This window comes from Sphaeramia orbicularis, chromosome 15 (assembly GCF_902148855.1).
Source record: "Sphaeramia orbicularis chromosome 15, fSphaOr1.1, whole genome shotgun sequence".
Lineage (NCBI taxonomy): Eukaryota > Metazoa > Chordata > Actinopteri > Kurtiformes > Apogonidae > Sphaeramia > Sphaeramia orbicularis.
In genome coordinates, this window is record NC_043971.1 from 19864631 (window position 1) to 19887714 (window position 23084).

Genomic DNA, 23084 nt, shown 5'->3' on the forward strand with positions numbered 1-23084 from the left:
CAATCACTAACACCAAGGCTGGACCAACACAACAGAGAAGCACACGTTATCAATACAAAAATATCTCTCATCACTCAGACCTTTGTTTAAACTCCCACTCATATAATTAAACTCATTACTCAGGAATGAATGTATGATGTATGTGTTTACTGTGAATGTTGTTTTCATTGGTATTGTACATCTGTGTCAAAAAAAACTGTTTCACCTACAAAAAATATAATTTCTCCTAATCATATAAGTTTTTGTAAAGTCTTTATTGCGCTACAGCAACGTATGGCAGATCACTGAATGTGTGGTGAACAGCTCCCAACACTAGTTACTGCTGTTTTATACAGATACACAAGAGAAAACACTGATACAAACAGAAATTCCAGTTTGTGTACAAATATGTCATATACGGAAGTTATTTATATGTGCTTATGTGTTCATCTGTAATTATATTTATTAGATTCATGTATATTTAGCATTAAACTATAGTATATGGTTCCCAACCTATGGTCCTAGTACCCTTTCACCGGGCAACTAAAGATCACCGTAGGGTCACAGGCACAAAGTAACATTTTCACATTAAATAACGTCATAATAACACACTTTGTGGATAATCACACATTGATCCATTTACACAAATACATATATCTGAATAAATTGTAGATGTATCTATATGTAAATTGACATTTGTTTATATTCACAAATGCACATATATATTTACATCTACACATTGTTGTTTATCATACTAATTGTTAGAATTCCTTGACACATGAAATGGAGGATTCAAATGCACGACTCACAAAAATTTAAGATTTCAACAAAAGTATTTTAATAATAAAAAAGTGATGAACAAAAAGCGCTCACAAGGAGGATATTAAAAAACTACAACAAATCTCTATGAAAAACTCTGAAAAACATGAAACTTGACAAACATGGAAAACCCTGGTAGGCAGCTTGACTTGAAACACCTTGACGGAATCAGACGAACAAGCACAAGACAAAGGGAGAAAGGACTATTTATACATGAGGTAGGGGAACGCAGGTGACAACAATCAGGGGTGGGGCTGACAATCACACTGGCGGGAAAATACACAAAGGGGAGAAGTCAGGGTCTGAAACGAGAGGGAAGAGATGTGTTCAAAATAAAACAGGAAGGGCAAGACAGGACCAAATGTGAACGACTCTAACTTAACATAAAGTGATAAATTCAACAAAGACAAAACACTGAAGACCAAAGACAAGACATGAAACACTAAACATTAATATAATTAACAAATCTGACGAGACATGACACTAATGAGGACAAACTGAATAGAAAAGACAAGGCATATGTCACTGATGTAAATTTTTCAGGCTACAATATTTATCTACAAGCCTGATATCTTTACAGCTGCATGTATTATTTAGTTACATACGTTATATTATATTAAATGGTAGTTTGAATGAGCTTGCTACTTATTCAGAGCTGAAATCAGTATCTAAATTATTAAGTCTTGCAGAAATAGAAGGTATTGTTTTGGTTATACTAATAAAATCCCCTACACTATATTGCATTTGTATTCATCTCTTCACTGTAGGTATCCAAGGTGTTTTAATTAGGTGCTTAGGTATATGACATTGAAAATCTGAACAGCCGACTTTCAGCTGTTGAGTAATGATTCTCAATGCACCCTGAGGACCTCCATAAAGAAGATCATGTGGTAGATGCACAGTGATACGCTGAGAAAAAACAAAGGTAATGCTCTTTGTATGAGTGAGCATTGCTCAAGCACACACACAGGATTGGTATGTGAAGGAAAACAGCAGAACAGAGCAGCTATTGATGATGGCGTTGACTGCTACTGGTGATTCACTTTCAGCATCACTCTGCTGTTTAGGGACCAGATTTATAGTCAGAGATGAGAAGTCACACCCCACTGACTCTGGGGAGGGGGTTCAGGTTCAGGATCTGATGATGGGAGCTGAGAACAAAAGGAAGGAAAAGAGGAGCACTGGTCCATCCAGGAAGGAGAAAACCTGACCTTAACCTTACTTCCTGTGTGGGAGAGCTTTAAACTCGCTGACTTTGCACCCGCTGACATAGAAAACCAGACCACCAGACTTACACAAAAAAATATTCAGTTAAGTAAACAAGATGAGGATGAGTGAGGTTTATTTACACTCACAAACATGCTTTGTGATCGTATTTCTCACAAATCCTGACATCTGGAGAAGCCAGAGCTGGGGTCAGACTAAAACAAAACACTCTCCCTTGATCTGGATAAGGGACCTCTGGCAAACACACAAGCACACACTGGAAGTTTGATGCTTAGGAGGAAATAGTCCCTCATCTGCTCAGAAAGACACACACTGTATAAGTCTATGGGAACAGCTGACTGGACTTGATGAGGGCAGGACTCTGGGTGAGGGACTCGTCCTCTTGGGATGATAATCTTACAAACACACAAACACAGCTTGGATTCTGAAATGTTTACAACACATTATGTGGGTTACAACAACATGGCCTGTATGATGGATTGTCAAGTAGAGGGTTAGTGACTCATTCTCACGTGGCTATAAACACCATGTTGTTGACACATGCACATCATAAGATTTCCCACTTTCCCATTAAACACAAAAGTCATTTGTTGTTCATTGTTAAACTTTAAACTGATTATTTCATTACTTCTCTTTTCTTATGTAGAAGACAATGCCATTTATCAAAACTTTTAACTAAAATGGTGTTAGTACTCCCTCTGCAGGTACTTAAGAGTACTACATAATTTTGATGAGCTTTTGTTGGTACTTGGGGACTAGTCTGACACAAAAATTGATCAGGTTGATCAAGTTTCAAGGGTTTGTTCCAGCATTAATTAGCACAGACTATCCTTGAAAACAATTATATGTAAATTGGGAAAATGCTGTTGTAAGTCATTAATAAAAACTTGTAACTTCTAGCAGTCATTATCTGGCAAAATGAAGTTACTTTTAAGAAATTCTCATTTAAGCAGCTTAGACTAAAAACTGGCATTACAAATCAACTATTCAGTAACACAAAAAGTAAGTTATTGTTACATTGTCTTTATGTTGAGTTGATCAACACATTGACAAAGTGGTAAGTTACATTTTACAAAAAAAAAACCCCAAAAAAACACCAAACCACGTCAACACAGAAAAGAAAGAGAAAAGAGAGGTACCAAAATAGGTTTTATTTTACATAAGAACAGTGTCAAAACTTGAAAACATTTTGCATATAAACCTTTTAAAACAAGGAGACAATGTTTAATTTCACAGATTGTACAAAAAAATTGACAAATCATTTAAATCAAAATCATCTGTGAGTGATTTAAACCCCTCTTGCATCTTTATTTAAACCCACCACCAAATCAAATGGAGAGTGCAGTTCTAAACTGCCATTCAGAGGTCAAGTAAACATCAGGACATCTTCCAAACACCGGTAGTGTCCACTGTTAGTTGTGTTTTCTCAGTCTATATTGAGGTTGTGTTACGCTGTCTGTGCAAGTTCTTCAGAACAAGTCTCATATGCAAAGTTCAACCGTAGCCTTTTACTAACTTAAAAGCACTGAATTTTTAAACATCAGGGATGAATCGTGGTTATTTAAGGCGTGAATTCTGAATATTGAACGTTTAGTTTAGTGACATAGAGCATAAGAAAAATTTAATATATATCACTAGCACCAACATAGATTTATTTTAGCTTGCGTTCCTGCATGAATTCAACATTTTTCATTCATACTTGACCTCGTTTTGTCACCTAACTGATCAGAGGTTAAAGATATTTTTATTACTCTAATAATTAAGAGCTATGTTTTGCTTTTGAAAGAATCTTGCTTAGAAAAACCTCAACATCTGAATTCTTGAATTACAGAAAAATGTAAACAATCAAAGAGGAAAGAAGCTTTTGTTTGCATCACGTCTATTTTGACAAACCATCACCCTCATGTTCAGAGTCCCCCCGACTCACACAGTTACCCACAGTCACACCTGAAACTTCCCAGTGGAACCAGACTCCCTCAAACCCAAACTGCTCTAATGGCCATGCTCAAGCACATCTCAGTATTGGTATGATGAAACATAAAAAAGAAAATGAAAAGTATTACCTCAAATATTTAAAGGAGACTCAGAAAGTCATAGTGATATCCTCTTGAACGCCAAGAGGCTGTTGAATTAAAAATAAAGACCAATTTCCTGAGAATTAGCATTTAAAAATATTGGAGTAAGCTGGACAACAACAGAGTCAGAAGACAGTCGCAGCAGGCACTACTTATCTTAAATCAAGCCACTATGAAATTTCCACATGCACAGCCCAAAAAAGAAAAAAAACCCAAAACAAAACAAGGTAGAACTAAACTAGATGGATGAAAGAAAACAACCCTCTCTAAATGAACCGTTTTAATTCTAATCTTGAATGAATGATTATAGAGGGAAATTGGCTCGTCTTAGCAGCGCTGGAAACTTTTTTTTATGGTTTCACAGTTAATGCCACAGTTTACGTCTTAGTGCAACACCTTAAGTCTTTCTGTGGTTGCTGCCCTATCACAGCTAATCGCCTGCAAACTATCACCAGTCTACCACCCACTAAACATTAGGAACTACAAAAATTTACACTACACTGTACAGTATATTAACTATAGAAACTACAACCTCCGACTTAAAAGACTTGAGCACCTGGATCTATGTGGGTTCAGGCAATAACTGAGCAAAGTCAGGTCACTTGTTATTTGGAAGTTACTGTATCTTTGATAAAATATTGCATGGGTAGATTTTGAGTGTGGATCCGTACTGTTTCATCCAGCTGTACGAGTACGTCACCTCCATGTAGCGATACACTCTCTTGGTACATAACCTCGAAGCTCTTGAATTAATCCACCAGCAGCATGTGATACAAGGTGAATAAACAGCCTTCACATTGAGAGAGAAGAGCCAGCCAGTGACTCAGTTAAGATGGCACAGACGACCTACCATCATCATCATGAACTCTCACATGGACCGTCCTGCTAATAATTAGTGTCACCTGTCAGGTTCCAGTTCACTTTAACCGCATATTATTTCTCAAAATCATATTTGTTTTAATCACAAATCACTCCTCTTGCATACAAGAAACAAAATTAATGCAGATCATAAGCAAAATAAACACTGCACTGATTGCAAGCACACATAGATTAGGGCGACAACTTGCTGTCGCCTTCCCAGGCATAAGCATTTAATTATGCTGTAGATTTTTAACTATGGCATTAGTCTCGTTCTTACCTCTTTTCTCAAAAGAGTGGAAGGTAAAAACAATATTCTGTCCCTTTTAGCTTGCACTTCCTACCTCTCACTTCCCCTTGTCGTTCAACCTTTCTTTGCCATTTAGATTAAGACTAATGTGTGCTGTTCATCAAACTAGCCGCAATGCTATCCCACCAATCACCTTTACTTTAAGACAAGTGCACAGCAGGTTTCATTGTCCTGTGCAGAGGCAGATCATCGACTCACTGTCCCTCTAGCTTGGCTTTAAGCAAGTCTGGTTCGATGTTGGGGAGATTAGGGGGGCGTGCAGACTTGGGGGGGCTGTTGTTTCCTTCGACAAACATGTTAGGGATGTCCTGCCCAAAGTAGATCTTACTGTTGGCTGCAATGGCCTGGTACTTCATCAGCTCCAGATACTCGGGGGTTAACTTCAACTGGAAAGATTCAGGAAAAGACAAGCGGGTGTGAGCATCAGATGTAATGCTTAGTTGTGTGTTTGTTTCCAATTGTGTCAACAAGATATTTTACCGTATTTGCTTCAGCAAACTTGGCAGCAGTGTAATACTCTGCATCAGCCTTAGCTTTCTCTCTCGCCAGGAATGCAGCATCTGAAGAAAAAAGAAAGACGGACACATGACAAATCAGCAAAACAGACGCGACTCTGCACAAATCTATCTTACTAGACACAACGGAGAAAACTGCAGGGCCAACCTTCAATTTCAGAGATCTTCTTCTCTGTCTCCTTCTCCATCACCTTCTGCTGAAACTGGATCTCTGCTACCTGAGCCACCTTCTGAGCCTCTGTAGGAGAGCCATACATGTCAGCTTTAGCAGCAATACAGTGGGGGGTGTTCATTTTACACATGAATGGAAAGGGGGGAAACTGCTAAAATTCTAATTGTGGTCATGCAAATAAAAACCAAACAGGCTGAGTTACAGTAAACCGCCAGCACAATTACCAATAATAGCCTTCTTCCTTTCAGTCTCTGCTTCCTTTTCCACCACCTTCTGAGTCTGAGCTGTGATTAACAGACGAGTCTTCTCTGCTTCCCTGCATGCACACACATACACAAAATAAAGCTCTGACAAATATTTTTCTTTTCGCGTGGTCTGACTTGAACCGAGTGGGTGGGTCACAAATAAGAATTTGAAACATGCAGAGACTCAGATTTTAAGAGTAGATATATAATCTCACATGAGTTCAAAGTTCCTCCTGATAGCCTCAGGGATCTTTGGCTTGGTAACACGGACTGCCTTAATCACAATGTTGCAACAGAGGAAAAATACACTGTTAGTTCACAAACATGTCAATACATTAGGACACATTTTCTGGGGCCTGTTCCATTAAGTATTTTAACTAAACTAACCAGGCTTATTTCAGTTAAGTTTGGCAGTTGACTTATTCCCAATAACAAAATTCAATACGGTACATATGGCTTCATGAATCCTCTTGCTAATTTATCAAGGTCAATGTTAATATTCCAATATACTGCTAGACAGCAGTTGTAATGTTTGAATTTTTGGTTCACTGGTATCCATTTCATATAGTCTGCACACTGGACATGTCATGAGACCAGTGCCTAAAACAGATATTTTACTATAGGTGTGGACCATAAGCAGATTGCATACAGACCTTCGGTTGTCACATTCCCACATGCACCTTTTGTATTTCACTAAATTGCAGTCTTTTGTAATTACGTAATTCCACAGTGTATTATTGTGATTATGCGATGTATTGTGCAGTTCTAATTATGACTAACTGCAGTCGAAGCTGTAGTAGCATATTCTTAAAGATACACCTGGGACTGCATTACATAAATATAACTGCACCATAAACATTGCTTTAAAATGTCTCCTTTTGTTAAGAATTTTAATTTGACCAAGTTGTGGAAACAGATAGGCAGGCCAAAACAAAAAGAAAACAGGCAGAGAGAAAGAGAAACTGAGGATTTCAAAAAAGTCAAGAAGCAAGACCTGTTAGACTGTGTTATACATTCATTATTTTCATAGTTAGTGTACCGTAACTACACGAAACTCTATTATGCTGGTATAGGAGCAGAGAGTGAGTAACAGGGTAGAAATGCAACCTTAGTATTGACCAAACAACAGTGACAGAATACACTGTAATCCTTCCATCTGGAATTGTGCACCTACACTGCACTTCTACGGAGTCCTTACAGCTTTATGCAAAGGGACGTACTAGATAATTGACAACTACTTAAACAACTGCATATTAATGGCAATATAAAGTTATCAGTATAAGTCCCATTCTGTCCCACCAACAAATGTCATATTTCCCCAAGTTTATCATTTCAGCTTCAGCTCCAGCTTTGTCAAATAAACCAGCATTTAGTTTCAGCCTTTGCGATCACTAAGCTAATTTTCTACAGTGTAAAATGTAACCCTGAGCAGGCCACATTATTATGTCTATCAGCCTAGTTTTGTCAGTGTTCAGTGTTCCAAGCTGAGTGTGTTAGTGTGTTGTGATACCTGTATTGTAAGCCCTGGGGCCATAACATTAAGATCTTTTTGCAAAGCAGTCTTCAGGTTTTCATCTATGATGTCTGAAAAACAAAAACAGCAGGTGTTGAAATACAAAACACACTGGGGATCAAATTTAAGTAAATATTCTAAATGAACACAGCAAAAATTCCTTTCCGTGTTTGAAATTAGAGGATAGTGATATGGGATTGGACTGATATTTTCCATGATATAAGGGAAAAGTAAAGAAACTCTAATGTATTAAACCCAAATGTTAATCATTTTAAAAAGGTCATTTTCCAAAAAGGTGATGGAATCACAATACAAATGTGTTCTTACCAAACAGTTCAATATAGACCTCCTGTAGCGTGTGTACACTGCAGAACTGGTTCAGTTCGTGATGAATCTTGTTGAAAATCAGAGTTTTGTCATAATCAGCAGTGTAGTTCCTCACAATGTCCACCACTAAAAAAACATGCACACAAGTATGAGTAAATACTACTGTAATGCATAAGGGCTGACAGATCTGGAGTAAACCATAAGGACACTTTGCAATACATGACTTCAAGCATTTATGACCTGCTAAAGGAACCAGCATGTTGACCACCTCTATTCTGTCAAAGTAGATCATCACACCACCGCTGCAAAGGAAATGACATAATCATTTTGAAGTCAGTGGGTCATCATCATAGAAGCTACAGCTCCCAAATGTTTCTTTTCTTTTACCTTGTTCCACAAGGCACATTCTTGATCTCATCAGTTTGAAGCGTTGTCTGAAACACAAATATTCAAAACTCCATGTTTTGAATAATCAAAATGGCTTTTCCTACTGCATGAAAGTCCAGATCTAATATTAAACATGACAGCAACTTTCAAAACAGGCCATTACTATTTATTTCAAGTATTTGATAGGAAAATATAACATATGCATTAAATCAAACTTGAATTTTGACTTAGTGTCGAGTGAAAAAAATGAAATATAAATCCACTATAACTCAGGTCATATAATGATTCAATCAATCAATCTATGACAACTGAAGCAGCTGATTAAGACTGTAAAATGCAGCCTCCACCGAGAACTCTTCTTAAGTTGTGGTTTGCATTCTGTAGCCAATGAAATGTTTACCGAGAACACCTCTGCGCATGTAACACATCATACCTTGATTTCACTTTAAAACATTTTACTTCAACTGCAAAGTTTGCGCAAGAAAGTTGAGTTTACCTGCACTGATCTGTAAGTTGTGATGAAAGGCAGCATAATGTGATATCCAGGACCATTGGGTGATGTCAACAATGCCCCACCCCTGAATCAAACAAATTATTTGGTCTTAAGTGGTAGAACAATAATAATAGCAGATACTACAACATTTAGCTGGTATTTTAAAGCACAGTTTGTGTTACATTATGAGGTGTTCCTGTTATTGTGTCCTTCTTCTGCAAATAGTAAACTATCAAGTTCATGGCTGTTAACTCTTGTGACCTTATTTTATGTGCAATTCCTCCATATAACTGACATAATGATCAAATGTTTCTCACAGTAGTCAGTAAAGACATGACAATAACTCCACTAAGAAAACACTTATATTTGGCATCATAAATCCAATAATGACAACATATCTTTACATCTCTTCTTTCTACTTTTAGTCAAACAGAAATATGAGCCCCAGGATTCTATTTCCGCATTCAGGCTAAATTTATATTTATTACAGGAAAAACAACACCTCTTTCTCATGGAAAATGTGTCACTTATGTCAGGTACGGATGTTAGCAGTCTGTTCTGAGGTACCTGTAGTACACAGCAAGGTGTCCCTCTTCTATCTTGTGAATTGAAGAGTGTAACAGGATGGCCATCACTCCTGCTATAGTTGCAAATACTGCCCCTACATGCGGCATCGTCATCCTCACTAGTTCTCACCTGCTGTTTAAAAAAAAGAAAAAAACACACAAAAATACGTATGCAGTGTAAATAAAGTCACTCATATAGCAGATATGGACAAACTTCCACAGCAGCTACACACAGATTTGCAAATAATCATTGCACCATAGTGAAGAGGTGGTGAAATGTGCTGTCTGTTTCTTTCATTGTAGATTTTGCTGGAGCCAGACAGTGTTGTCTTCTGGAGGTTACAATGAACAGCTGATTTGTTGGTTTCATGTCTCTTTGTAATGAATTTTTCATAGCACTCTTCTTCATAAAGCATCAAAATGTCTGTCTTCTCCTCACTTGGTTGAGTTAAAATTGCAACTTATAAGACTTGGATTTTGGAGTGGTTTGTTTATTACATTATTTATTACATGTGTTTTGTTATTTTCAGAGTCTATTGTGCCTGTCATATATTATTGTAATTATTTAACCATTTTGATTACATTTCTACAGAAGAACACAGATAGTCAAATGATTATTTCCAAAGCTGCACATTAATTTATTCTTTATTAGATAATATCAAACTAAAACTAATAAAAATTTTAAGATATGATATGATTTTTCTAAAATGGTCCAGAGACTAGACTAATACGCTCAGAAAGAAGTAGTTACAAGATATTCAGTCTACCTTCACTAACAAGGATATAAGCAATATCATAGACAGACTTTATTAAATCAGACTTCTCGATTAAGAAACACAATCTTCAGATGGCAGAAACGTCATACTTAAAGTGTTGATACACTAGTAAACACTAATACACCTCCCACGAAACGATCCAAATTCAAGTTAACTCATGGAAATTATTCTATCAATCCTACTACATGTCTCTGTCATGATTTATGTCAAGTTTTAGATCAGAAAATGCACGATCTATGTCAAATTTACCGCTAGTTACAAAATTATAAGTATCCCAATGCTTCAAGCTGAGGCGAACGACTACGATTAGATTAGCTTTGAGAATGACTTGTACAGACACTACTTAGCTAGCAAGTTCCAGTTTTCTGTCAACACATGAAGCTGCAACACGGTGGTAACACGCATACCCCGCTTTAATATAGCTACACAAAACCGCAAATGTAAAATCCTTTAATTCTGCAACTACAAATACTGTCGTACACACCATTCGGTTGGTTACGTTAACCTAGCAAGCTCAGGTTAGCAGGCTAGCTAGCTTCCATTAACGGGTGGGTTCGGAAGTCAGCTGCTCCGTCAGTTTCTTTTAGCTCATGCTAATATTAGGCTGCTAGGTAGTTTGCATTACGTAACTTTAGTGAAACGTTACTGAACTAAAATTTGGAGTATATAATGCCCAGAGTTAATTGCCGATTTATAATTTTAAATTTACCTCTGTATGGAACCGTCTCCCCTTCTGGACTATCATTCAACGACCCATCCCCCTCACCCCGCCTCCTCCTTCCACAGGTTCGCTCTCGCTTTTACTTGTTAGCGCCTGTTACATTATGTTGCCTTCACGTGCTGTGGGAAATATACAACATACACATTACGCCTGTTAATCTAAAAACATCATAACCAGCAATGCATTTTTGTCCTCTGTAGGGGACAAAAGTGACAATTTTACTTAAAAAATGCTGTCCATTGCAAATGATATCCCATTAAAATAATAATAATAATAATAAATAAAAAATAATTTTAAAAAATGTATCCGAAAAAACTGTTGCATTACTTAGTTTCCAATCAAGGTAATTGTTTTATGTTAAAAAAAAAAAAAAAAAAAAAAAAATTCACTTTCCTGGATCTCAGGAGGTTAAATTAAAGAAGTGCAGACATGAACTATTTCGCTACGATTACTATTATATTTCATGCTTTGAGTACATTTGTCTGATAATACTCACTTTTGAATGCAGATCATGGCCTGGGGAATGTCAATCCTTCTCCCGCTATTAACTTTAATACCTTAATTGTGCATTTATATTTGGTTTGTTTATTAGAATAAAAATATGTACTGAGTTATATGTTTACACTAGACACAATATATTATACTGTGTCCCAATCTTAAAAATTTGAAAATACTAAGGAGATTGTTTAGAAGATAACCATATTTTCTTTTACTGGTGTACTGCTATAACCCATCCATCACAATCTTGTTTTTTGTTTTGTTTTAGTAAAATTCTCCCAATTTAAAGTTCATGTTTCAAAATGAAAACCTATCATTTGTACCTCACTGTATGTCCAAAGTATTTGTACCATTAACACAAAATTAAACAGGAGCAACAGTTGAATCAAGGCTTGCAAAGGGATTGCATAAACATAAAGTTGCAAAATGTGTTGTGAACCATGAATTGAACAAGTAAACTATTAAACAAACCTAACACAGATTAACTGACATTTGAAATGTTGCCTAGGACCATGGCTGCAAATGTAACGCTACGCTCAGCCAACCACAGTACCAAATGAATTAAGCAGTTTTACTGTCTCGCTGTTTGTACATCTGTCCTCTCTCGGCAAATTTTAAGGCCTAAGTGCTACAAACAAGCCATTTCCTGTGCAAGTGCAGACTAGTGTCTCGTCCACTGAGCAAATGCAAATAATCAAGGGTCTATCACCGGGTGACTATGCATTTTTTTTTTTTGCCAAGACACTGAGTTAATTCTTTAGACACAGACACCATCAATTAACAGTATATAAAGACCATGTAAAATCATACATTTATGGCATCTTTTCATATTCAATTATACATAGTTTTGTCAGCAGCAAGCATTTATTCTAACTTTTCCTATAAAATAAATAAATCTTGGTTACAGGTGTATGCCAGTTAAATTTAAAAAAATATATATATATATACAATTAAGTTAAAACATGAATAGCTTATACCATCATGCTGTTATGAACACAGTTTGTAGTAATTTATAATTCTTCTTACAGTATTACATGTACTGTTGATAAATGACACAATATGAAATCACAAAAGTTTCAGATAGTGTAACTCTGATAAAAGCACTTGTTGATGTATTTGGATTTTTGGCAAGATTCTACAGCTTCTGGGGTTGAGTTTTCACTGCTTCATAACTAGTCCAGCTCCAATCCTGATCCTGGAGAGAAAACAGAAAACATGGAGATTCTATATCAGCTTACTGCTGTCACATTCTTTATATTTTACTATTTTACAAATTGGCCTCTATTTACCTCTAGCAGGATTATTACAGTTAACAAAACTAAGTCTGTTATTATTTAGTTACCTGACATAAAAATTAAATGTGATATAATTTATTCTTTCATCCTACTGTTTCAGCTTGTTTCTATAAATAAACACCACTTGTCAACAAACTAAACCACTCAATTCTTCAAAACAGAACTAAAACTATTTGTGCTATCCTTAAGCTAAGACTAAATTTAACCTCCTACGACCCAGGAAATGTCAGCAAAGTACAAGCTTTTTTGTTTTTTATTAAATAAGTGCCTTCCTATTGGAAACATCATGACACAACAGTTTTTCAGATGCAGTTTTTAACATTTTATGGAATGTCCTTTGTGGTGGACAGTTTGTCCACAAATGTGGACAGTGGGTCTTAGGAGGTTAAATCAAATACCAAACTGAAAGACCACGAACACAAAAGCAAAAAATAATAGCAAATTTCAAGAATATAGCTCTATCATGTACTGAAAATCTTAACCATCTCTTATGATATCAAATCTTTACACTTAGCTTGAACTAAACAGTGCTTATATGCCTGAGCACACACCCTCACACCTATTTACCATACCATTACACTGGGCTGCAGCTCCTGGGTCGCATCTTGTAGAAGAGACGTCAGTTGAGTCAGATAATGCTGATTCTCATCCAGTAACTGATCAACAGTTTCACTGAAAGAGACAAAAGACTTTTCACTGTCTTTCTCTTTATATTTGCCCTATTAAAAGTGACAACCTCTCAGTAATGACTTAGATGAATAAACCCCAGTCAATTAAATAACTGATTAAATCGATTATAATCATAAAATAGTTGTAATTTCTAGGCACAAATTAAATTGTGCTGTATCTACATACTGCGTTGTCCTTTTACTAAAATGTAATAAACTTTTAGATGTAAGTAGAGGGGTGGCATAGGTAGCTGGTATAGGCTCCAGCACCCACACAACTTGAGGATGAAGCACTTCAGAAGATGAATGGATGTAAGTAGTGACCTCTAGTGGTAGTTATGCAATTTATACAACACAGCAGATAGTATTAATGATCATACCTGTCTGTGGATCGTTGAATAAGTGACTGTGATGGAGAATTCGTCTGCGCCTTAACACACAAACATGCACAACGTTAGGCAGTTATTAAATATATTTCTTAAAGGAGTGCTTCTTACTCTTAAATCGCCACTAAGAATATTTCTATATTTGTTACTCACACAGGCAATCTTGAGGAGATACCAGAACTCTCTCTGTCTCTTCATTTGCATCTGCATTACTGCAGCCTCTGCAGTTTTGATGTTTTCTATTGCCCTCTCCAACTTAGGGAACAAATCAACGATGCGTCTCTTACACACCAGAATTGTACTGAAAAGACAGATTAATAAAATCCAAAATGAAATATTGAAATGTAAAGTGATTCCCCATTGGAATTTTTATGTTTGTCCTGTAAAAATTACCTAAGGTGAGTGTACAGGTCTTTGAGTACTCTGTCCTGGTTCTGCACCGTTTGGAGTATGGTCCATACCATATCGGAGCTGTCACTGTAGCCATGAGGAGGGTCAGGACCTGTGTGAACACACATCTCTATTACCACACACCCACTATTGTACCTTTGCAGTGGCTGATGCAGGACTGGTTTCACAAGTACCAGGAATGCAACAAAAGGTGGGCTAAAAATCAATAATAAATACCACAAATGACATTAAAATGGGCAAAACCAATGCTGTGAAGATTTGATTAGGTTTAAGAACTAAAATGACCAAAATGTCATTTGAGATGGTTGCTGTCATGATCATAGAAGGAAAAAAAATGACTAACATTTGTTTTCAGTATCTTGGATGATTCATACTTTTAATAGATTTTTTTTCTATGCAAACTTAAGACAAAACATGATTGAAAAGTAGTTGTCTTTATTTAAACAATATGAAATATACAAATGGAGAAACATAACAACAATGTATGTATTTCAGCAAGCAATTCTGATTTTGGTATTTTTTCAAACTAAACTGGATGTGATTGTCTGATGCAAAACAGCAGTATATTGCACAACATTGTGGAAGTATCTTTACTTACTTTTGCATTTAGCTTTGAGCTGCTTGTAGAGTTCAATAGCTTTTTCTTGACTGAAAAGGGAAATATAGATTATTTTCGGTATTTAACAGTCATACAAACATTGTGAACATTATTAAAACTGAGATACTGACAACTGCTTCATCACGTCGCCTTGTTTCCTTGCAAATGGACTTCTCTGCAACTCTACAATCTCAGAATGTAGAGCCACTATCTCTTCATCCAGATACCCCACGTCTGCAACCTACAGCAGACAGTGTCTTAACATGCATCTCCACAAGATTTAAGCTTGTGTAAAATGAGTAACATTTAAACAATTGTTATACCTTTGTAAAGCTGTCAGCCTTTTCCTCATTTTCCTGCCATGTCTTCAACATTTTTTCTGAGGCTTTGAAAAACACATAAAAACAATCTCTCTTCAATAATATCTTCAAATGATGCATTACAGCAGCATATTTACGTCCACTCACAGATCCCAGTGTGTCTCTGTTTGGTGTACTGCTCAAGGTCATGCTCGATGCTGGTCTTGAAGAAAGCCAGTTTGGCTCTCAGCTGCTGAGACTGAGAGAAGAGCTGGTTCTTGTACCGTGTTAAGTTGGTGTTATAACGCAGCAGACTCAGCCTAAAAATTCACAAACAGGAGAGGAATATTTCATTGGATTTTCTCTGAGTGTCACTGAGTGCATTTTCCTGTGTGGGTTTATGAACTTACATGGCTGCTCTCTGTCCCTGGTAAAGATGTAGATAGTCCTCTTTTAGTCCACAGATATAACTGACTGCTTCTCCCCACACCTTCCTCAGCGCTGCCAGTGGGAGCTGTGTTTTCGTCTCCCTGACTGCACAACAAAGACAGGACTACCATGTTTATTTCAACACTTTATTCAAATACTTTTCCACCTTTTAAAATAAACTCATAATGATTACTGTGTGCTTGAAATATATTGAGATAGTGTCACAGTTGTCTTGCCTCAGCAATGTCTGTAAAAAACAGTATTTGGGTTCTAGTATGGTCACATCCTTTATTTTACAGCAAAGTAAATACAGGGTGCTTGCTCTTTATCCAAATAAAAATCCCAGACTTTTTCAAAACTGCTATTTTTCTCCCCAAGACCTTGACTTCATGCATTTTTATAGTTGTGTGCCTGATTTTTTTGGTTGAGATTGTATCTGTTGTGTATAGTAGACAAGTTAATTTTAATAAATGTGTGAATGAATGAATGCGTAATTGACAGTATGTTTTCAAAACATATTAAAATCCCAAAAGTGCATGGATATCACACAAACAAGTTTCACTAGAATCTTTCCAGTACCAACCGGTTAGTGAAATCCTATCAAGTTTTTTTTTATATGCTTTCCTTATGTATTTCTTGTCTTATAAGATTATGTGCCTTTGAGCATACTCTAAATTCAACTATGAGAGAAGCTTTTCTTCCATACTTTATTTAAACTTACACACAAAATTCCAGACTTTTCAGCATCTGGAAAACAGTCTTCAAAATTCCATACTTTTTAAGACTTTCAAGACCTGTGCAAGCACCCTGAAATGTAGGTCACAGAGATTTGTATGTATTACTGCTAGGATTAACTTCAAGGCATAGAGTTTACACCATTTAGTGTTTAGTTAAATATCTCACCTATGAAGTTGACACTGTCTGGCAGAGGTCTTGCAGTCAGTGGTCCAGAATACTTGGTCAGGCTTTTATCAAAGAGAAACACTATGGAGTTGTCCCAGCCTTGCTACAAGCAGAAAACAAATTTAACAGTGCAGGCCACTGTGTGTTAGCAGAAGCTGAAGTACCAACAAACAAAAACTAAAGTGGAAATCTCTGTTGAGGTTTCTCATTTCTCCCACATCAGCCACAGGAAAATGACTGTCATGCACTGTCATATGTGAGTGTGGGTAAGCGTTTGTGTTTTTGAGACATACCGGTCCATCGGGCAGACAGTGTGCTGGCGGTCTGCGTGGGTCGAGGGAGATTCCCGTCTCTAACAGTAGCTCTTGACTCAGTGGAGAGATGTGTGTCTGAGTGTGAGTCTCCAGATGAAGCTGTAGGGAGTGTAAACTGTCCTCAGGACCCAAAACCAGTGAGTGCAGTTGGGCTGACGTCATGTCCAACACATGAATGACCTGGACAACAACAGATTGAAAGCAGGGGGTTTAGCTGTGCATGATGTCCTCCAGTGGGATACGTAAAAAATCTACGTCTACAGGTATCATGCATTTAAATGTAATACTTTGAAGTCTTTTTTGAGATAATTTTCAGCCAGGTAAAAGTTCTTTACCTGACCTACCACTGACCCTTTTAGTAAAGAACAACTTTATTTAACTCTAAAGCTATGAAATTACATGAAATTACACAAAAAAAATTTGAAAGAAAATGAAAAAAAAAAAAAAAAGTTACATATGAGGCTGAGGTAGATTTGATGTAGGGATATGATTAGAGTAAATTAGGTAATGTACATTTTGTTAGTAAGTGAAACGACTTTCAGACAAAAGAGTTTTACTCACACTGGCAAAAAAAAAGGATGGATACATAAAATTAGATTACAGTTTTCTATCAGTTAAGATATCACCTCACCTAATTTTAACATTTAAGACCTGTTATGGAGCCATAATAATAATAATACAGAAGCTTTCAGTATAATATATTGATATTTATATGGCTGACCTTCATGTTGAGAATATTCTGCAATGTAGTGTAGCAGTGCGGCTTGTTTGTTTCTGGATCAACTCCTCCACCACGTGCTGCAGGGTCCCACAACAGTAGCATTTGGAGAAGAGACTCAATTGGCTCTGACAATGGCCTACACAGATACACAGAGGTTAGACATTAGCTATAACAAAGATCAAATGACCAGTACTAAAAATTCAAGTCATTTATTGTCTCTACCTGCTCAGGTTATTAGGGTAAGGAAGATGTGCTGAGAATCTGACTTCTCCATTCATGTCTTCTATTGCCATAATGTCTTTAGGGCCTTTGTTCTTCACTTTACTCGTCCTATCACCCAGGCAGAGCAGAAAAAGACTGAATATACAGTACATTCAACAAACTAAAACCATGTTGAATAAAAAAGAACTGTAGCTAAAGAGAACTTCAGCAATGAAGCCACTGTCCTTGCATCAGCAGCATTTCAACTATAAAAAACTAGCAAGTTTCAAATTAGTCTGAATTGAAACAGTTGAGAAAATTGGTTGTATAAATGTGTGATGACTGTAAGCAACCAACAAACCATCTTAAGGAAACGAATGAACATACCTAAAAAAGATCTATGCAATAAATATGTATACCACAATACACAGGGTTTATGCAGGTTTCAACAAAGTACACTTAAAATGTTTTTAATATGTTTTGTGAATGGAGTATAATGCTTATTTCTCAGCCAAAAAGCCAAAAAATGTGATGGAAAATTTTGTTAGTATGAGTCATGCAGGTTCTGCAATTACTCAACTTATTCCTTTAAACAAGTCAAATTACTGAAGCTGTGCTCACTCACCACTGTACAGGCTGCATGTGGTGTAAAAAGGGCCGGAAGCCACAAGCACATTCAAAGATGACTGTCCCAAAGCTCCAGTAGTCCACAGTTACAGTGTAGGGTTTACTCTCAAACAGCTCTGGGGCCTGATGCATACAAAGTGGTTTATGAAACTGGTCTCAATGAAAGACATTTGTTAGAATAAAGAAAAAACACATTGTTTATAAAGGATAAAATTCTTACTAGATACTGGAGAGTTCCAACAAATGATGTACACAGACTTCCCTGGTCTAGGTCTTTAGCATAACCCAGATCTATGATTTTATGGACAAGCTAGAAAGAACACAGCTTCAGAATTACAGCAGGGTACCGAGGAAGATAAAATATTTAAAACAGCATATTTACACAGGCATCATATACTTAATGTATGTAAATGAGATTACCTTCCCATTGACTTCCTGTAAAACTATGTTCTCTGGTTTTAGGTCTCTGTGGATGATCTTATTTTCATGGAGATATTGGATACCAGAACCTGTGTGAATTAAAACATTTCACTGTATTACCCATGTATTATAATACATTACACATCAACATGTAACAACAATATATTATTATCAAAGTAAAAGATGAGCTGGTGTTACCAATATCACTGAGCAGTGAAAGGATTTCACTTTCCTTTAGCCCACAACAGTTTTCAGGTTTGTTCAACACCTAAATGATAGGGTATAAAACTCAGAAGTGTTGTATGTTTATCAAACAACAATATAACTGAAGGCCTAAATAAAACTGACCTTGCGTAGATCTCCTTTGGAGCAGTATTCCATGGCAAGCAGAGGTAGGTCATTTAAAGCGATGGAGCTCAACTCTTCAGGAACTTCTCTGGCCTGAACAACATTCACATGATTCAACCTGTGAAGGGAAAGCATCCAAAGATACAAATAAATACCAAAGATGCCTGTTAATAGTGGACTTAATGAACACAACTAGATTATCTTCACTGACTTTTTCATAATCTGAATCTCTCTGCTCCATCTGCCTTTGTTTTTGGAATTCAGCTCCAGACGGCAAAGTTTCACAGCAATTTTTTCTCCAGTGTCCTGTCCCAAATATAAACAGATGATCACGCTACAGATAACAAAATATTCAGTTCCTGTTCTCCCTGGTATACAAGGACATGACAGAACTTACAAGGTGCTGGTACAGGTAGACATGACCAAAGCCTCCTATTCCAAGCCTTTCCTTCATCTCCCAAGAACCACACAGCTGGCTCTGCTTCAGGGCGTTCCGGTCCATTATGTGAGGTATGCTGCAGGACAAAAAAATAAAAAAAAATAAAAAATCTTCCAGAGACTCCAACTGCAAAAGAGGCAAAACAACAAAATATATTACAGTACAGCTGAAGTATTTTCAATAATGTAGTACATAGTTGTACTGAAGAGTTACTGTTCACACATCAACATTTCTTGTATCATCATGTGTTTACAATGTTAAAACCTATGACATCAGTATTTCCTCTGTAATTTTAATAAAGCTGTGGTAGTTTGGGGAATAATTCTAGTTTTGTCTGATACTGTAAGGGGTTTAGTTATGTTTATCTGAAAAAATAATGTTAGACTAATTTTTATTATAATACAGTAACTACTTCTAAACAAAGTGGATTAGTTTATTCATGATAAAGACAAATTACAGAACTTATGCATGTGTTGATAGTTTACAGCTGTGTTTACTATTTTGTAAACGTGTAATGACACTTTTAAAAACTTTTACTACAACCTATTACTACTCTATAATCGCATTTACAGCTCTTAAGATGTTATTACATGTTTTTTCTTAGCAAAGTTTGTAGGTAAATCCGAGCCAGAAACGTACTGAAACCAACAGGATAATTCAGATAGCTAATAGGTCAAAAACACACATAAAAATAGCACGTTAGCTTATAAATAGTATCGGATAAACTCACCTGTTCAGGAGGGGACAGTTAGCTCAACGGTACTTTACATGTCAGAGCATTGTTGCTTCTTAGAGTTAGCTAACCGTGTCCCTTTCGTTTTCTAGTGCTTAGAAAAGGCTCTTAATGATACCATGAGGCTTCCCACTCCATTGAAGTCGGCGTATGAAGTGAAGTTTATTGTGTTTTTGCTAGAGAGTTGGCAGGAAATCTTCAAGAAACGTCAATTCAGCGTCTGCGCAAAGTGAAAGTATGAACTGTCAGGCGGAGAAACTGCATCTCTGCGCATGCGCGTCTGACCAGTTGCAGTTGCGGATTGTGAGGGGATTTCCAAAACAAACCTCCTGGACCAAAACGAGCTCCTAAACAGCAAAATAAAGACTCTTATATTTATGCATTAGATAGGTCAACATGTTTCTTTGAAAGCAACTCCACCCTTGTGTAAAATATTTTTTTTAGGTTCTTCATTTGTACACAAGGTGGTGCCAAAGTCTTTACAAAAGTGCAGAAAACTGATTTACAAGGACAGAGAGAAATCTGCACTTGATGTCGCTGCTGTCTAATCCTTTGAAAATAAAAAATATATATCCAATTATACCCAGTACACCAACATCAATCAATCAATCAATCAATCAATCAATCAATCAATCAAATTTACTTTATTGTCCCAAGGGAAATTTATTCAGACAATATGAGATTTATTGCATTAATGTTCTGAGGTTTTATACCAGGTTTCATTCACGTGTTTCTAATTGTTTGTGCTGCTTCTTTTCATGGGGTCAGAGGTCACACTAAATAGTGACTTCAACTATTAGAATCTGTTTAGTTCTGTTTTTGTGTGTCTTTTAAGTCTGTGCACATATTTCCTGTATTTTATTGTTGCATCTAAAGAAAAGAGAATGAGAAATAAATATGTATACTTGTTTCAACCCTGCAAAAACAACACAGCTAAAGGTGGTATAAGACATCTGTACAGTACAGTAAATTAATATAACTGAAACAAACTATTTACTTCAGAATTACAGTTCTGTAAGAGTAGGAAGGGGGTTTTGAAGTTCAGACATATGCACAGAAAAAGAGAAATGATTTTCTAACCTCTATTTAAAGTTGAAAAAATTAACACCTAGGATCTACTGCCATTTTCTTCCATGTACATGCAATGTAACAGCTAAATTCAGCAAAAACAAGCATAGATATGTATATAATATTCAAACTACCTTAACGCAGTCATTAGTTTCATTTCCATTAGGCTACCAGAACATTTTGGTCATTGGTAGTATTGAAAGTGTCACAAAAATGTCATTTGACTTTAAAATGAACAGATTTGTTTCTGTTTTTTGTTATATAAAGATGATCTTCACAAATAAAAATAAAAAATTCTTGCATTGAAGACATTCAGATCAACAGATTCTAGATATTCATCATTTACTGTGTAGAAGTCACTGAGCTGACACTGGACTGTTGTCAAAGGGAAAACAAAAGCTTCAACCTAAACAGTAGATGAACTCACCAAGTTAATGAGAAATCACTTAGTTTTTCAGGAAACGGAACACGATGATTAAGGTGATGATTAATATCTGATGTAATGAGGGCCATTCTCTCAATGAATCCCATTACAACTAAGCTGCTGAGTGGTGTGTGTGTTGTATTTCATCTGCGAACAAGAATATCATGGGGAGTGTACAAACAGATGTTCTGCATGAAATGTTTAGATGTCTAGTAATAATAATAATAATATAATAACAATAATAATAACTTTGGTCACTCAAAGCGTTTTACATTATTGACCCATTATTCATCCGCTCTCACATTCTGCCTCTGGTGGTGGTAAACTACATTTACATTTATTTATACATTAGACAAGTTTTATACAAAACTTGTGCAGTGTACAAGTTACATTTTATGAAATTGGCCAGAATATTTTCAGTGTGAAATGTTGCTGGCAGACATGCGCAGCACATTTTTTTGTGTTTCAACCTAAATTTACAATTAAATTAACTGACAGGAAATAATCATTCAAACAATTGCAACATGTTTGCACAGATAAAGCCACTTTAAGCAGTCACATGGTGAAGTTTTACATTTCTCTGTTTCATTACAAAAAGTTTTTTGTTTTCTTACAGTGGAAAGGAGAAGCGGACTGTTTTTAAGAACCTATGAATAATGTGTGTTCCGGGAGGTAATGAAATGTGTGACATTTGTGAGCATCAGAGCTCTTATATGACAATTTAGGTTTATGGCTCTGCACTGAATGTAGTTTAGCCCTTCAGACTGTTCTGCGCCGTGTTGTCTCCTCTCTTCTTATGAGTCTTTGTTGCCCTCTCCACTTGCCTTTTTGGTGAGACTGAAATGTGAGATGAAGCCAGGAAAGGAATCAAAGATATACAGGTGAAGATGAAACGAGGCTGAGTGAATAACAAGGCAAACATAATGTCTCATTTGTGCCTGATATATTCTGCATGCGGTTTAATGTAAATAAGTTGTTTTCAGAAACATAAAATAATTCTCCCATGTTGACTTTTTGTAGTTACATTGCTCAAAAAAGAAATCCAAGAGTAATTTCATGTCTGTGAGATTAGCCCAAAAATAAGACTCTATGTGCTTCTCACGGTTTTATTTCTCATTTTCTTCTTCCTCTTTTTCTCTGCACTGATGTCATGGCTACAGAAATAATCTGTGGTTACATGTGACTCTGAAATAATACAGCAGAGCTAACAGAGCTTGAGACAAGAAAAGGAAAAAATAATTGAACAATAAGCAGATTATACATTTCTCTACACCAAATAATATACAACTTTAAGGTGTTAATAGATAAATTTGTTGTGC

The 23084-nt window shown here is 36.3% G+C and overlaps 3 protein-coding genes across 5 annotated transcripts in view; 1 reads left to right on the top strand and 2 right to left on the bottom strand.

The window, feature by feature from the left end:
- spef1 (sperm flagellar 1) overlaps nucleotides 1–90 on the top strand; it is a 5750-nt gene extending 5660 nt beyond the window's left edge. Inside the window, exon 7 of the mRNA XM_030155551.1 lies at nucleotides 1–90. This exon is cut by the window's left edge and continues 1142 nt beyond it. The gene's annotated coding sequence lies outside the window, so the exon portion shown is untranslated.
- A 3071-nt stretch (nucleotides 91–3161) lies between these two features.
- On the bottom strand, nucleotides 3162–11055 carry erlin1 (ER lipid raft associated 1). 2 transcript variants are annotated; one of them, XM_030155541.1, is made up of 12 exons: nucleotides 10972–11055; nucleotides 9488–9619; nucleotides 8924–9005; nucleotides 8428–8474; nucleotides 8281–8342; nucleotides 8041–8166; nucleotides 7711–7784; nucleotides 6416–6474; nucleotides 6180–6271; nucleotides 5932–6021; nucleotides 5749–5828; nucleotides 3162–5654 (listed from the first exon to the last, which is right to left on the bottom strand). In XM_030155541.1, the coding sequence occupies exons 2-12, from the start codon at nucleotides 9598–9600 to the stop codon at nucleotides 5463–5465; spliced, it is 1017 nt and encodes a 338-aa protein (XP_030011401.1). In that variant the 5' UTR covers nucleotides 9601–9619; nucleotides 10972–11055; the 3' UTR covers nucleotides 3162–5462. The 2 variants fall into 2 exon arrangements, with proteins under 2 accessions (XP_030011401.1, XP_030011400.1); XM_030155540.1 differs by having other exon boundaries at nucleotides 9488–9616; nucleotides 10972–11049.
- Nucleotides 11056–12280: 1225 nt separating this feature from the next.
- LOC115433947 (inhibitor of nuclear factor kappa-B kinase subunit alpha-like) lies at nucleotides 12281–20520 on the bottom strand. Of its 2 annotated transcripts, none has more exons than XM_030155537.1 (22): nucleotides 20271–20520; nucleotides 19499–19616; nucleotides 19313–19407; nucleotides 19102–19219; nucleotides 18952–19021; nucleotides 18754–18842; nucleotides 18554–18643; nucleotides 18332–18456; nucleotides 17728–17835; nucleotides 17506–17641; nucleotides 16764–16964; nucleotides 16471–16573; nucleotides 15549–15672; nucleotides 15307–15458; nucleotides 15163–15224; nucleotides 14971–15080; nucleotides 14840–14889; nucleotides 14224–14332; nucleotides 13984–14131; nucleotides 13825–13874; nucleotides 13349–13448; nucleotides 12281–12676 (listed from the first exon to the last, which is right to left on the bottom strand). In XM_030155537.1, exons 2-22 carry the CDS (start codon nucleotides 19601–19603, stop codon nucleotides 12617–12619), a joined length of 2205 nt encoding a protein of 734 aa, XP_030011397.1. In that variant the 5' UTR covers nucleotides 19604–19616; nucleotides 20271–20520; the 3' UTR covers nucleotides 12281–12616. The 2 variants fall into 2 exon arrangements, with proteins under 2 accessions (XP_030011397.1, XP_030011398.1); XM_030155538.1 differs by having other exon boundaries at nucleotides 19499–19666.
- Between the last annotated feature and the right edge of the window lie 2564 nt (nucleotides 20521–23084).

What these genes read in the sequence shown, in the direction of transcription:
- erlin1 (XM_030155541.1), bottom strand. Translation starts at nt 9,600, where the DNA reads ATGACGATGCCGCATGTAGGGGCAGTATTTGCAACTATAGCAGGAGTG. An exon ending in CACCTTGCTGTGTACTACAG is followed by an intron (nt 9,006 to 9,487) that starts GTACCTCAGAAC and finishes TGTTTGATTCAG; the next exon opens with GGGTGGGGCATTGTTGACAT. An exon ending in AAGGAAGAAGGCTATTATTG is followed by an intron (nt 6,022 to 6,179) that starts GTAATTGTGCTG and finishes GCTCTCCTACAG; the next exon opens with AGGCTCAGAAGGTGGCTCAG.
- LOC115433947 (XM_030155537.1), bottom strand. Translation starts at nt 19,603, where the DNA reads ATGGACCGGAACGCCCTGAAGCAGAGCCAGCTGTGTGGTTCTTGGGAG. An exon ending in AGACAGTGTCAACTTCATAG is followed by an intron (nt 15,673 to 16,470) that starts GTGAGATATTTA and finishes TTTGTTGTGCAG; the next exon opens with TCAGGGAGACGAAAACACAG. An exon ending in AGGCTGACAGCTTTACAAAG is followed by an intron (nt 15,081 to 15,162) that starts GTATAACAATTG and finishes TGTCTGCTGTAG; the next exon opens with GTTGCAGACGTGGGGTATCT.